This window comes from Drosophila teissieri, chromosome 3R (assembly GCF_016746235.2).
Source record: "Drosophila teissieri strain GT53w chromosome 3R, Prin_Dtei_1.1, whole genome shotgun sequence".
NCBI classification, from domain to species: Eukaryota; Metazoa; Arthropoda; class Insecta; order Diptera; family Drosophilidae; genus Drosophila; species Drosophila teissieri.
Window position 1 is genome coordinate 21072460 of NC_053032.1, and position 12940 is coordinate 21085399.

The 12940-nt window shown below is 41.9% G+C and overlaps 3 protein-coding genes across 10 annotated transcripts; 2 read left to right on the forward strand and 1 right to left on the reverse strand.

Moving 5' to 3' along the window:
* Positions 1-1575: 1575 nt before the first annotated feature.
* LOC122621531 (leucine-rich melanocyte differentiation-associated protein) lies at positions 1576-2434 on the forward strand. Of its 3 annotated transcripts, none has more exons than XR_006326223.1 (4): positions 1576-1676; positions 1745-1981; positions 2034-2208; positions 2262-2318. XR_006326223.1 is itself a non-coding variant. In XM_043799430.1 (4 exons), the coding sequence occupies exons 1-4, from the start codon at positions 1647-1649 to the stop codon at positions 2392-2394; spliced, it is 492 nt and encodes a 163-aa protein (XP_043655365.1). In that variant the 5' UTR covers positions 1576-1646; the 3' UTR covers positions 2395-2434. The 3 variants fall into 3 exon arrangements, 2 of the variants coding, with proteins under 2 accessions (XP_043655365.1, XP_043655364.1); XM_043799430.1 differs by having other exon boundaries at positions 2117-2208; positions 2262-2434; XM_043799429.1 differs by having other exon boundaries at positions 2060-2208; positions 2262-2430.
* Positions 2435-2927: 493 nt separating this feature from the next.
* On the forward strand, positions 2928-5895 carry LOC122620777 (aldehyde dehydrogenase X, mitochondrial). Of its 2 annotated transcripts, none has more exons than XM_043798393.1 (5): positions 2928-3069; positions 4181-4285; positions 4355-4455; positions 4512-5083; positions 5144-5895. In XM_043798393.1, exons 1-5 carry the CDS (start codon positions 3034-3036, stop codon positions 5785-5787), a joined length of 1458 nt encoding a protein of 485 aa, XP_043654328.1. In that variant the 5' UTR covers positions 2928-3033; the 3' UTR covers positions 5788-5895. The 2 variants fall into 2 exon arrangements, with proteins under 2 accessions (XP_043654328.1, XP_043654327.1); XM_043798392.1 differs by lacking the exon at positions 2928-3069 and adding an exon at positions 3993-4109.
* A 137-nt stretch (positions 5896-6032) lies between these two features.
* LOC122620778 lies at positions 6033-12877 on the reverse strand. 5 transcript variants are annotated; one of them, XM_043798395.1, is made up of 6 exons: positions 10771-10951; positions 9830-10085; positions 7312-7566; positions 7094-7252; positions 6893-7034; positions 6033-6839 (listed from the first exon to the last, which is right to left on the reverse strand). In XM_043798395.1, exons 2-6 carry the CDS (start codon positions 9891-9893, stop codon positions 6287-6289), a joined length of 1173 nt encoding a protein of 390 aa, XP_043654330.1. In that variant the 5' UTR covers positions 9894-10085; positions 10771-10951; the 3' UTR covers positions 6033-6286. The 5 variants fall into 5 exon arrangements, with proteins under 5 accessions (XP_043654330.1, XP_043654331.1, XP_043654329.1 ...); XM_043798396.1 differs by having other exon boundaries at positions 9830-10082; positions 10771-10945; XM_043798394.1 differs by lacking the exons at positions 9830-10085; positions 10771-10951 and adding an exon at positions 12623-12877.
* Positions 12878-12940: the final 63 nt, after the last annotated feature.

A 12940-nucleotide genomic window follows, 5' to 3' on the forward strand; every position in this document is an offset into this window, starting at 1 on the left:
GACCAGGTTCCTAAGGCAATGTTAATGAGGCTCCAACAATTTAATGAAGAAAATAAATTGAATTTCAGGATAAGTTAAATATTTCCCTAGTTTATATACATATGTATTGAATTAAGTGCTGAGAATTGGTCATCAAAGTGGCTGGTAAAAATACAAAGCCATTACGGGTTTTACCACCAGTTTTTATGGCCTATTTCTTGGAAGGATTTTCTATTAAGGAAAGTTTTAGATACTAGGACCAACTCCCACAGAGTTTTATTTATTCCAGCGTATTTTCTTCAGGGGCAACGCCTAAGCGAATCGAAGACCACTTGCCATGGACTTTAACGTGTGCCCAAATATTGACATTGAATTATAATGCCCATTGAGACGCACGGCAATCAAAGGCCTAAATATAGACTCACACACTCGCTTATTACGGCCAAAAGTAGAGTGTAAGCTGGGGAAATAATAACATGGTTAGCGGACAAAGGCGAGTGGCCAATACTTTGTCACTGACAGCGCTCACAACATAAAGGGTAAAGGGTTTTCTTTCGCGGGATCTGCAACAGCTCTCAGCCAGGCCGATTACTTTTCACGTATCTCGAAGATACGCAAAACTTTATGAGTAGATACCCATCTGCCGATGCGTGTGCTTGGGTTTCATTGAATTGAGTGCCCGGCTAAATGCTGTGAGTCGCAATTTGTATCTCGCGGTTTGTTTACTCACGCTGTCATCCCCTTTTGTTGGCCACTAGTTTGCCCAGCCCCCAGCCTCCAGTCCAATTTGTTGGCCATTTGCAGTCAATCGCAGTGTGGCCACTAACAAATACGCTTGTCAGGCCGCGTTGGTTTTTCCATTTGCCTTTTCATTTCGGGTCTTTAGTGGGCCGTCATCTCTGTTTGCCGGCCTGCTGGCAATTAAATATGTATTTACCAGCTCTTTGCCATTGTGGAGCACTTATCGCCCGACTTGCACTTGACCAGTTCCGATTTGAAGAGGTTTAAAGCCATTCGAAGGACTAGCCCCTAAATGGCCGTTACTAAATGTGGTCTCGCATTTAAGCCCACTTGTCGTATACTCGATGTGCAATCATAGTCGCCCGCTGGCGCCATCTACATGTCAGTAAACTTGATAGCTTATCACCAGCGTCTTTCTTTCTTTTTCGCCTTGAACAAGTTCAGGCGCTGAAAGAAATCGGCAGACGTGGAAAAAAGCTTCACAGAAGCCAGACAAAGTTAAAGGCAAACAAAGAGCATATGGAGTAGGTTACTGGAGTCAGTGGTTTCAACTTTACAATACCCTATAGACTGGGAAATATTTTAACTTGTTTATTAAGAGTGCTTTATCATTAAATATAGCCTAAAAGCAAAAAGATATTTTCTACTGTCTGTTGATTATCTCTCTAATGTTATGACTCTCTTACAAGTTATAATTTTATATATCTACAAAATGCATACATATATAAAAGCAAATACCCAAGAAAAATGATCGGTGTAGGGTATGTAACAGTTTTAAAAGAGACAGCCCAAAAACAAAAGCATTCGGCTACGACTGCAGCACAATCGAGCACTCATTTCAGTTGCTCACGAGAAGATCGCCGGTGAGGTATCCGAAAGATACAGTAACGCTCTCGCTGAACACATATACGATTTATCTCATAGCAATGCAAAAGCCGCAAAATAACGACAGTCAGGTAGGAAAATCAAGTTTATCTAGCCAAGATTACGAATTGTATCTCATGTATTTTGTCTACCCGTTTAGCTCATTGTGGTGCAACAGAATTTACGAACACTGCCTCAGGAACTGGTGGAGAAGCATGCTGATCACGTAGAGCAACTGGATCTAAGCCACAATTGTCTGAAGGATCTGTCCTGGTTGGCGGACTTCGAGCAGCTGCGTCATTTGGTCCTGGACAGCAATCGCATGCATGAGGCTCATTTGAGGACATTGACTTGCCCACTGCCGCAATTGGAAGTACTGATGCTGAACAAAAATGAGGTGAAAACGCAGAATCACAGTTCAATTACTGTATATTAGAATTGATCGCCAGATGCTGCCATTTCTTATCGATTGCAGTTCAGTGACCTGCCGACGACAATGCGACTGATCAGAAAGTTCTTTCCCAACCTGCAGTATTTGAGCCTCCATGGCAATCCGATCTGTCCAGATGGCTTGGAACTGCAGCCCTTCTCCAGTTACCTGCGCTACGACTACGAGTACTACAGGTGGGCTTGTCACAATATTGATCTATCTATACTTAGCTGCCGATCTGTTTTAGCAACTACATTGCACAGTCGCTGAGCAAACTGAAGTTTCTGGATCATGGACTGGTTCAACGCACCTACAAATACGAAAGTTTTCCCTTGACAAATTACAATGGCAAACAGCTTATTCAGACAACAAGTGTCTGACAAATTAGCAAATTAGACTACTAGGCTATGTTAATTATATATAATGAAGTAAATGCGAAAAATCCACTATTTTCCGTTGATCTATTTATTGATGTTTGGGCTAGAATACTGAACACTGCTCACGTATAAGACACAACATCGTAGACACAAACCGTATAAGACAACGGCCTTGGTAACTAGCCAAGGCACCAACCACCTCCAAAAGCTTTTGGTGGTCCAAATGCAAACAAAATGTTTTAAATAATTGCTTGTGATAAATCAATATCCGCAAGTACACTAAAATTAAAATAAAGATTTTAAACATTGATCCGTGTTAGTATCAGCATCACAAATTCTAGTATATCTATTTTTTTAACCATCACTTAAAACCATATAAACTACAAAATCGATGGACACTTTCTATAAATTGTAGGGTACTTGAATAAAAAATCTTTGCCGGCCGGCATAAGATAATTCAGAGGACGGGCACAAACAAAGTGAGAATGCGATGAACGGCGGTGCAAAACAAATCGCTGATAGCCAGTAATCGGGCTCTATATAAATCGGCATCTGGCAGCCTTTCTGTTTCAGTTTCGCGACGACTCCCAGACAGCCGGTTTCTAGTCCAGTTCTTGAAAGTGTATATATATATTGCTCAATATGGCCGATCCCAACGCCAAGCCCAAGTACACAAAAGTGAGTATAAATATTGTGGACAGCTGTCTATTAAATACTGCAAGACCCTATTACTTCCATGCACTTCCATGCACTTACAGTGTAAGTCCTACACTAAGTGCATTCAATTTGCACTTCACATAATGCAAGTTAAATGATTTAAAGTAAATTGCCTACTAAAACGCAGCCCACACCAAACTCGTTTGTGTCGCAATTTGAGTATGTACAAATACTCGCGATTTTGGCCTCCTGATACATGCAAATAATTAAGAAAAAAAGAGCAGTTTGTATGTTTAATCTGTTATTAACAGAAGTGAAGCGAGCAAAGAAGCAGATTCAGCAAATATAGAGCAATAATGATTAAAAGGTTTTCTATGCTGATAAGGAAACATTCGTAGGGGGCCCACATGAACTTGCCCTTTTTTCTGATACGGATGGGACTTTGAATCTTATAGGCTTACAAACTTGTCAATGGCAAAATTGTGAAAAAAATTATTAAATATTATATCTATGAAAACTAAACCAGAAAACAATTACCTTTTGAATTTTAAACGAGGTTTCAACCGTAAACTTTCTTTATATGTAAAGTAGACACCTAAGTAGACCCATAATTCCTTGATTTGTACAGCCCACTCCTTTATATTCATTATTGTTTCCAATTGACTACAATTAGCGGCCCACTTTATCTTGAAAGTTTAAGAACGGTGGGCTTATTATTTCTTATCGCTTAACGAACCATTATAATTCAAAACAACACCAGATAACAGCCTCAAACGACGTTAGTTGATTGTCAACTGTTTTGTTTTTTTTACAAACTCGACAATTTGGAATCGTGTCTAGAATTACAGTTTACAGTGTTTACTTTATCGCGTGTCCCCGGCAAATTGAAATGGCCCAATCGGAGGGTTGATAACTTGTTTGAGCGGATAAGTAATCGCCGACAAACTGGGCTAACAACAATGGGCAAATTGCAAAAATTACTGGCACACCAATTGGCTGGTTCACGAAAGTGGATGAAATTTGAGCATACTAATGTGCAGTGCAAACCCAATCACTGCCAGGTGGGGGAAGATTCCATTGGATCCATTAGCTTTATACTAAGCTGCAACCCTCTTTATGCATTTATTTATAGCTTTTCATCAACAATGAGTTCGTTGATTCCGTGTCGGGCAAGACCTTTGCCACCTTCAATCCGGCTACGTCCAAGGAGATTGTTAAAGTCTCCGAGGGAGATAAGGTGAGTCCAGTTTTCTCGAAACAGATGCGATAGTGAAATAACTGTTGATTATTTCTATAATTTAATTAGGCTGACATCGACCTGGCGGTGAAAGCGGCCAAGAAGGCCTTCCATCGCGACTCGGAATGGCGCAAGTTGAGTCCTCTGCAGCGCACCAATCTGATGAACAAGTGAGTTTTTTACCCATTCCAACACCTTAAATATGTTTAGTAATAATTCCCCTTAGACTGTGTGCCCTGATGGATCGGGACAAGGCGTTCCTGGCCAGCCTGGAGACCCAGGACAATGGAAAGCCCTACGCTGAGGCGCTCTTTGATGTCACCTACTCGATCCTGACGCTGCAGTACTACGCCGGCTGGACCGACAAGTTCTTCGGCGACACCATTCCCGCTGGGGGCTTTGTCTCCATGACGCGCAAGGAACCGGTGGGCGTGGTCGGCCAGATCATCCCCTGGAACTATCCCCTGCTGATGCTGGCCTGGAAGTGGGGTCCTGCCCTGGCCGTCGGATGCACCATCATCATGAAGCCCGCGGAGCAGACACCCCTGACTGCCCTTCACATGGCTGCTTTGGCGAAGGAGGCGGGCTTCCCAGCCGGTGTGATCAATGTGGTCAACGGATTTGGACCCACTGCTGGAGCTGCTATCAGTGAGCATCCCGATATTGCCAAGGTGGCGTTCACCGGCTCCGTGGACATCGGACGGATTGTCATGCAGGCTGCAGCCACGTCGAACTTGAAGAGAGTCTCCCTGGAGCTGGGCGGCAAGAGTCCCGTTGTGGTCTTCGATGATGCGGACAGTAAGTGACTTATCCCCTTGAAACTAACTCCTAAGCCTAATTCCTGCTTTGCCCCATTAGTTGACTTCGCCGTGGAAACCACCCACGAGGCGCTGTTCTCGAATCACGGCCAGAGCTGCTGTGCCGGCAGTCGCACCTACGTTCACGAGAAGATCTACGACGAGTTCGTGGCCAAGGCAGCTGCCAAGGCGAAGGCCCGCAAGGTGGGCAATCCCTTCGAGGAGAGTGTGCAGCAGGGTCCCCAGATCGACGACGACATGCTGACCAAGGTGTTGGGCTACATCGAGAGTGGCAAGAAGGAGGGTGCCAAGTTGCAGGCTGGTGGCAAGAGGATCGGCAACGTCGGTTTCTTCGTAGAGCCCACTGTCTTCTCGGACGTGAAGGATGATATGCGCATTGCCCAGGAGGAGATCTTTGGCCCCGTCCAGTCCATCTTCAAGTTCAGCTCCCTGGAGGAGATGATCGATCGGGCCAACAATGTGCAATATGGTCTCGCCGCCGGCGTTATTACCAATGACATCAACAAGGCGCTGAAGTTCGCCAACAATGTGGATGCCGGCTCCGTGTGGATCAACTGCTATGATGCCGTGCTGCCCTCCACCCCATTCGGCGGCTACAAGCACTCTGGCATTGGCAGGGAACTGGGCAAGGATGGACTGGATAACTACCTGGAAACCAAGACCATCACCATGAAACTGCTTTAAGCTGGAACTTGAAGAGTTTCCTCTCTCGTATACACAATATTTGTATTTTATTCGCACTTGTTTTCGGTTGTATGTATATTGCATTTTAAATAAAACTCATGGATCTAAGTTACCAGAGGTTATAGTCGAAGGAATCGACTGGACAATGTGGCTTAACCGGGCATCTCGCACTCAGATAGAATTTATCAGCCCAAGAGTATGCAACCTTTAAGTTGCATAAATTCAATTCGAACCACAAAAATGGAATTCAAGTATTTCCTAAAGCCTCGATTAAACCACATTTTTGATATTTGATATCGAGGCACGAGTTCACTACGCTAGGAAAGTGAAAAATATCAATTATATATCGATCGATCAAGGACTCTCGATGAGAGGGACCCTTAAAACTTAGCCTATATTGGGTTAGTTGATAAAATATTCCTTAGTCATTAAATACTAAACACTAACACAACGTATAAAAATAAACCTGAGATTGCTGATCTGCTGGCCAGCCGCAGGATTAGGCCAAGTTGGTTGGCGGAATCTGGGACTGGCTCGGCACCTCCAGAAGTGGCACTGCAAGATCACTCAAACGCGACCTGGCACTGTGATAGTCATCCTCCGATCTCGGACGCACCTGCGACTGGTGCTGCGGACTGCTCTGCTGCACTACCTCAGTGTACACCGGTTGTATCTGCACTTGGGGAGCACCGTTTCGTCCGCTATCGAACATATCATCAATGTCCACCAGCTGGAAGTCCACGGCGAACACATATCGCAGCACCATGACCAGCAGAGCCACAATCCACAGCACCATGCCGATCACGTAGCTGCAGCGGAAGAGCTCCAGATATGTATCGTGGGATACGTTGTGGTCGTGGATGATGGGACGCAGCAGGGCGATGGCATCCCCGCAAGTGATGGCAGTGGGATCTGTGAGATTCTCCCGCAGTTGGCCACAAAGGCGCCTCAGATGGCCATTGGTCAGGATCGTGTAGATTACGCTGCCCAAGCTCATCACCGAGAATATTACGATGGAGGGCACCACAATGCGCCATGGCTTCGGCAGAACTCTGAATATTGTTCATTAATTAAAGCACAATGAGCTTGAAACCTTTATACTTACGAGCTCTTTTTGCTGCCTGTCTGATAGATCAAGCACATGGCTGTCCAGATAATGGCCACGATCTCTGAAATGAGGGGAAACACATAGACAAACTGAGCTCCCGGGCCTCGCTCCCAAAAAGTGGCCGTAGCATCGATGGACACTTCAGTAAAAGGCAAATGTTATTAACAAAATAAAAGAAGTGTGCTGCTTTGCTCTTACTTGTGCTCAAGAAGTGACGATCTGCCTCAGCGTTGAAAGTAATTTTCGGCGGAGGAGTCGTCGTGCTTGATAAAGCCTCCACTTTCTTTTCAGCAATCAGACGCTCCAGTTTCGGTCGATTCTCGATCGATTCATAGATATGCGGTAACTTATAGATTTCTTTTAAAAAAGAGTTGCATTTGTTTTTAAAGTACAAGTACATTTTGAAGCTAACTTACGGCTCTCGCTCTTCAGCGATTCGGGCGTGACATCCTGCACGGAATAATGCCTTCCATAGGCATACTGGGTGGCCTTGATGAAATCCCGATGCAGGATCTGCTTGCTCGGCTCATCCATCTTATCAAGGCTGCGCTCCCGGAAGATTAGTTTGGCACTGACTATTCCCTCGTACAGATCCCCCGATATCATGTTCAGCGATATGTTCCACAGAATGGAGAATACTGCTATCAGGACCATGAGACATATTACCATATCTGAAAGAAAAGAGAAAAGTTTTTAGTAAAATTATTAATTTAAAAATTATAAGAATTATAAACCTTGAAATGTGTAATACATCATTGAAATATATTTTATACCTTTTACTTTATTTAGCTGGACACAAATTCAATAGCCAGCCGGCTTGACTCTCAATCATTTTCTCATTTTGAATTTAAATTTCCCATGTTAATATATGGCACACAAACGTAAAATAACAAATAATGAAATCATGCTTTTAACCTCTGGCACGCTTTAGCATTGCAAATTTTAGCATTTTGATCTTTCAAACGGACCGCTGACAAATTTCAATTTGAAATTAATGGTTCGCAAATAGACATGGCTGCATTTGGAAAATCAACTATTTATGGTTCTGGCAGGAGCCATAGATCAAGTATACGCACTGTTGCTTACAATGGATTTCAACGTTGTGAGAATGGAAAACACCAGTGCTCGAAGGTTAGCAATTCGATAATTTATGGCTTTCTAGTTATATTCGGCCTGGGTTTGTTGAGTTTGTTTGTTTTGTGTAAGAAACCGCTAACTTTGAACAGGTCTTCGTATATTAACGAGTTTGTGTGAGTTTCTATCGGCGGTATGATATCATGCCAAATGTTATAGAGCTCGGTTAACGAGTCGGGGCGAAAAATTTTCAGATGACGTCGATACCGTGACTGCCTCCCAATAAAATTCAATTCAATGGATGCAAATATTCCCGCATATTGCTCGAAATAAAGAGAAAACAATTCGCTGGCAGAGTCAACAAACAGATTCGTGGATAAATATACGATTATGCTCGGTGTGCATAATAAAAGTCCCATGGCGGAACATGTCAAAACCGGGGAAAATGTTATACTACCATTCCATTTTATGGTTTATAATGGACAGCTGTATATTACAAGTTCGCCCATTTATCGAGAGAATAGATCACAAGCTGCTACCGCAAATTTCATGCCCCAAGAGCTTTGAACGCATTAAGCAGAATGTTTTTTGCTTTTTGGCCGGCCACCGACTTTATATACACATGTATACGAAGCGATTTACTGCGCGTTGCACGATCCGTCGAAAAGTGGCACCAACGGAATGACATCATTTCCCTCATGAATCCGCTCTCATCTCCGGAACATGGGTAAATAATATTCAGCAGTGTTGTGTTCAGTCGTTAGCTCAATCGCTTTTGGCCAGGTTTCGTTATTGAATGTGGCCCAAAAGAGGCCAGGCCTGGCAGAGAAAACTATAAATAAATATTACGAAATGCTTCAGTATGTCATCTCCGCCAAAAAGGTAGTCAGTTTATTTGAAGAATTTTCTTTTAAAAATCCTATTGGAATTTGCATTTCAAACAGCTAACAATTTTCCTAACGCCATTGACTAAGTGTTTGTTTACAAACGACGGCGCCCGGAAGTTTGGCACTTTGGCCAATTTGTTAATGCCATTAACAGGAGCCACATGGCGAATACGTACTATGAACTACGCCCACTCATATAAACTTTCCGCCACTTATCGACAGATGAGAGCTGCATCAAATGAACTATATACATATATAGGATGAAGATCGGTAGACCCAGCAAGACAAGTGTGAAATTGTTTATAAGCAAACACAATCAAAGTTTATATTAGCGCATTGGGCCCAAAAGGCTGTTGGCCAATTTAGCACCTTTAATGAGTTGATTGACGCTATAAAAATGGTATAAAATTGGCACATTTAGCAACGGAAAATGGTGGCAGGCCTTGTATTTTATCTCGGACTACCATTACAACAGCTTTAATCTATGTTCAATGAATTGAAAAAAAAACATAATGAATTTATATACATGTTGAAAAAGAGCATTCCCACTGTGAATTCACGTATATCGAATTATTTATTGGGTCGGTCGGTCTCTGCCAATTTTCAAAACATTCGAATACATATACTCAATCGACTTATTGATGCTGAAAGACGCGCCCCCAAAAAGCAGCCTCCATGACTGATGGACTGATGGACTGATGGACTGATGGACAAAACCATGAAATGGCTTTAATTGACTTGAGCATTTGCTGTCAATGGCAGCAGACAGTTCACCTCAAATTTAACCAATTGGCTTTCCACAGTACGACATTCGAATTTCTAAATGTTTTTATGGAACTTGTTTTGGTTTTTATTTTAGCCCTCTGAAGGCCGAACCCAAGAATGTATTTTAAGAACCAAGGGGTGCCCTCAGCAATATTCTAAAAACAATAAGCGCATTAAATCATGTTAAAATATCTTATTTTTAACGTACGGTTTAGATAGCGAATATCGCTGGTGGTTAGCTTTCCTTGTTTGTATTTTTTAATCAGCTCCATTTTGGCATGCTAGTTTTTGGTTGGGGAAATTCCTTTTAAAAAAATGCTCCGGCTTTTTTATAATTTTTATCACATTCGAAACATATTTTCAACACATTTTTTTGGTACTTATCCACAAAATTTCTAATAATAGTTTTTACTTTACATCTGTTTAGCTTTAGCGATTTTCGTTGGAAATATTATACGTGACTGCTGGAAATCAAGATTAGCGTACGAGCATTAGAGAAAATAATGATTCATTACTTCCTGTAATATATTTAATTTTGGTAAAAAATAAAAAATTATTTGAACATTGCTCATTTGCCTTTTTATTGGGGAACAGTCTCTATCGCTTTCACTTCAGATTTATTTAGCTTATGTGATTTTTACGGCCCATGAGGGCACAGAAAGTTATAAGAAATATAATTAACAATTGCGATTATAGATTTGGTTTCCACTTTGGAGCAAACTTAATGTAGCGCAAAGACTTTTTTGATTTTCGCCTCGATTCTGTTCACTTGAGCGATCGAAATAATTGAGATTAATTGATTTGAAATTACGGAAAGTGTGCGGGTGTATTTGTTTGTACATATGAAGGTGCCTACGCGAATTTAGCAATTGTGTTTCAAACACTTTGGCTATCAATTTACATTTGCCGCGCACAGCACTTCCATTTTCCTGTCACATTACGTATACGTAACGAACCGAAATTAACACCTTTCGCTGCTCGTTTTCGAACATATGTATGTTCCACTGACTTAGAGTCGTTTGGAATGGGTGTTTTTGGTTTGGGAAAAGTGACATCCGTCTGAGCTCACGAGTCAAGGTCAAGGTTTGGTTCGGCAGAAGGGGAATGGGGCGTCTTATACTCGATTTGTCATTTATGTGGGTTATTTACACCGCTTCGATATCACTGATTTGCATAACAAGCAATGGCACTGTTAATTGCCGAACCCGAAATCCAATTAATCCACGCGACGTTCGGGCACGCATCCAAAAGATATAAACCGCACCGCACCGATGGATTTCAAATTCTGCGTTCTATGCGCTCGCAATCCGTCCGCCTTTCGTGACTGTTGTTTGGACACTGAGGCGACTATATGGCAGTCCATAATTCTCCAGCGATTTCGTCTTTCTCTCGCACTCATTCGCTCTATAGAGAGATATGTATATCTGCAGCTCTAGTCGACTAAAAGTTTTTTGTTTTTAAGGCGGCTCTCAAGAGCGAGCTTCTTCAGTTTTGTTTTGATTTCGAAAATCTGCAACTGGTTGCTCATCTATGTTTTTGTTTTGGGCCTTTGTTTTGATTTGGTTCTTTCGTGTTGTTGACTGGTTTTCGTTTTTTTGTTTTCTTGTTTTGTTCATTGCGAACGGCGTGCGTGGGATGGGAAATCATTGTTTTATTTTTACATTCTGATTGGCGAAATGTGGGTTTTGAGAATAACTTTGAAGCGTAGTTTACAATTCAAAACAATTTGCTTTACACCCATTTAGTTATCTCCTATCCTTTTTATATACCCGCAGATTTATGTTAAAGCAAGTCAAAGTCGAAGATTTATTACTGTGTACTCCTTGCTAATCTATACTCCCTCAAATGCTTCCAGCAATTTGCTAAATTCCTTATTCCCTCCATGTATATTTATACATTTTCATAAATAAACAAAAGCACAATTTATATCTTCCATTATTGTGCTTCCGCAGTCAGAAGCGAGCATTAATCCGATATTCATAGAAATACAAATATCCTGTTCTATTTGCAAGTCCATTGTTTCGGCTTTTGGGCAGTTGCCATGGCCGCAATTATCGCCGATGACCTTGAAAGAACACGCCGCTTTTTCACGTCCAAGGTGAACTTAATTAGCGGCCAAAAGGCCTTCGAAGGACTCGTCGATGCGAGTGCTCCAAATCGCGTGCCTGGCAGGCATCTACTTTTTTTCTGCTTTCTTATGCTAAACGCGAAACTCCATCTAACAATGACGCTCGTCACTTGGGAGCCGTTCAAGTTTTGAGGGTCTTATCGCAAATACAAGTCCATTAAGTTTTTTTAACAAAAAATTATTGTTTGAATGACATGATATTATCACATACAGTAGTTATATATATAGTATAGGATCATATATTCTTTGCAAGCAAGCAATATTAAATTTCGTAAATCTACAAATGCACGTTGCACTTTAATCTATAATTTTCGTAAGTCATACTTATCGCACTGTAAGCTGATAAATAATAACATATATTAATGTTGGCTAACCTGAACTAAGCAATTACCACCCAAGAAACTTATTTATACACTGCGTTGCGGCCAATAAAAACCATAATAACTATTTCCCCCGCTTTGAATGCCTTTTGCCAGGCGATAAACATTTCTAGCCCTGACGAGCTCTATTGAATCCATTTCCACACATGTCATAATAAGGTCTTCGCCACCGATAGATAAACAAGCAAATCATTCCTTGCTCCAATGTTGAAACTGGCGATGACGTCGTCCCCTTATGCAAATCCCCAGCAGACAATGCGACGTACATGAATATATTACAGAGTTACAAGGTTCCAGGTGACTTATGTTGGTGATCAATCATATTGTAAGCGAAATTAGCTAGTAGTGTTTATAATAAGATTTCTAATTTTAACACGGTAACATCACTTAAACGATATTTAAAATTATTTGTACACTGAATTCAGTACTCATTCTTAGATGATTCAAACTTGTTTCACATGGCGTATGCGCGATTTTGGACAAAACCACTTACGTTCGCAGCGCACCACTTCGCTCCTGGCTTCCCGGGTTAGCATCTGCAGGCTGTCGCCAATCCGACGTATCCTCTGCGGCCGACTCTCCATCTCTGATCCGCGGCACTTGGCACCCGCATCTAATTACGTCTTTTGTTTACAACAGACAAACAATTAGCAAAATTGCTAAACAAAAACTTAGCACTTGAGTGCGCATTATTGGACTCCAATTGCTCAGTTCGGGTAAGTCTTGGCACTAGCTTGATGTTTCAACCGATGGCAAAGAAATGCCACAACTGGAGACGTTCAGACGACACGACGGCTCGACGAGAACTGTG

Bases quoted from the DNA above. Each gene is read 5' to 3' on its own strand.
- LOC122621531 (XM_043799429.1), top strand. From the start codon at position 1,647: ATGCAAAAGCCGCAAAATAACGACAGTCAG. The intron at 1,982-2,059 runs GTGAAAACGCAG...TATCGATTGCAG, and splicing joins TGATGCTGAACAAAAATGAG to TTCAGTGACCTGCCGACGAC. The intron at 2,209-2,261 runs GTGGGCTTGTCA...GATCTGTTTTAG, and splicing joins TACGACTACGAGTACTACAG to CAACTACATTGCACAGTCGC.
- LOC122620778 (XM_043798394.1), bottom strand. From the start codon at position 12,713: ATGGAGAGTCGGCCGCAGAGGATACGTCGGATTGGCGACAGCCTGCAG. The intron at 7,253-7,311 runs GTAAGTTAGCTT...CTTTTTTAAAAG, and splicing joins ATCGCTGAAGAGCGAGAGCC to AAATCTATAAGTTACCGCAT. The intron at 6,840-6,892 runs GTAAGTATAAAG...AACAATATTCAG, and splicing joins ACAGGCAGCAAAAAGAGCTC to AGTTCTGCCGAAGCCATGGC.
- LOC122620777 (XM_043798392.1), top strand. From the start codon at position 4,008: ATGGGCAAATTGCAAAAATTACTGGCACACCAATTGGCTGGTTCACGA. The intron at 4,110-4,180 runs GTGGGGGAAGAT...ATTTATTTATAG, and splicing joins GCAAACCCAATCACTGCCAG to CTTTTCATCAACAATGAGTT. The intron at 4,286-4,354 runs GTGAGTCCAGTT...TAATTTAATTAG, and splicing joins AAGTCTCCGAGGGAGATAAG to GCTGACATCGACCTGGCGGT.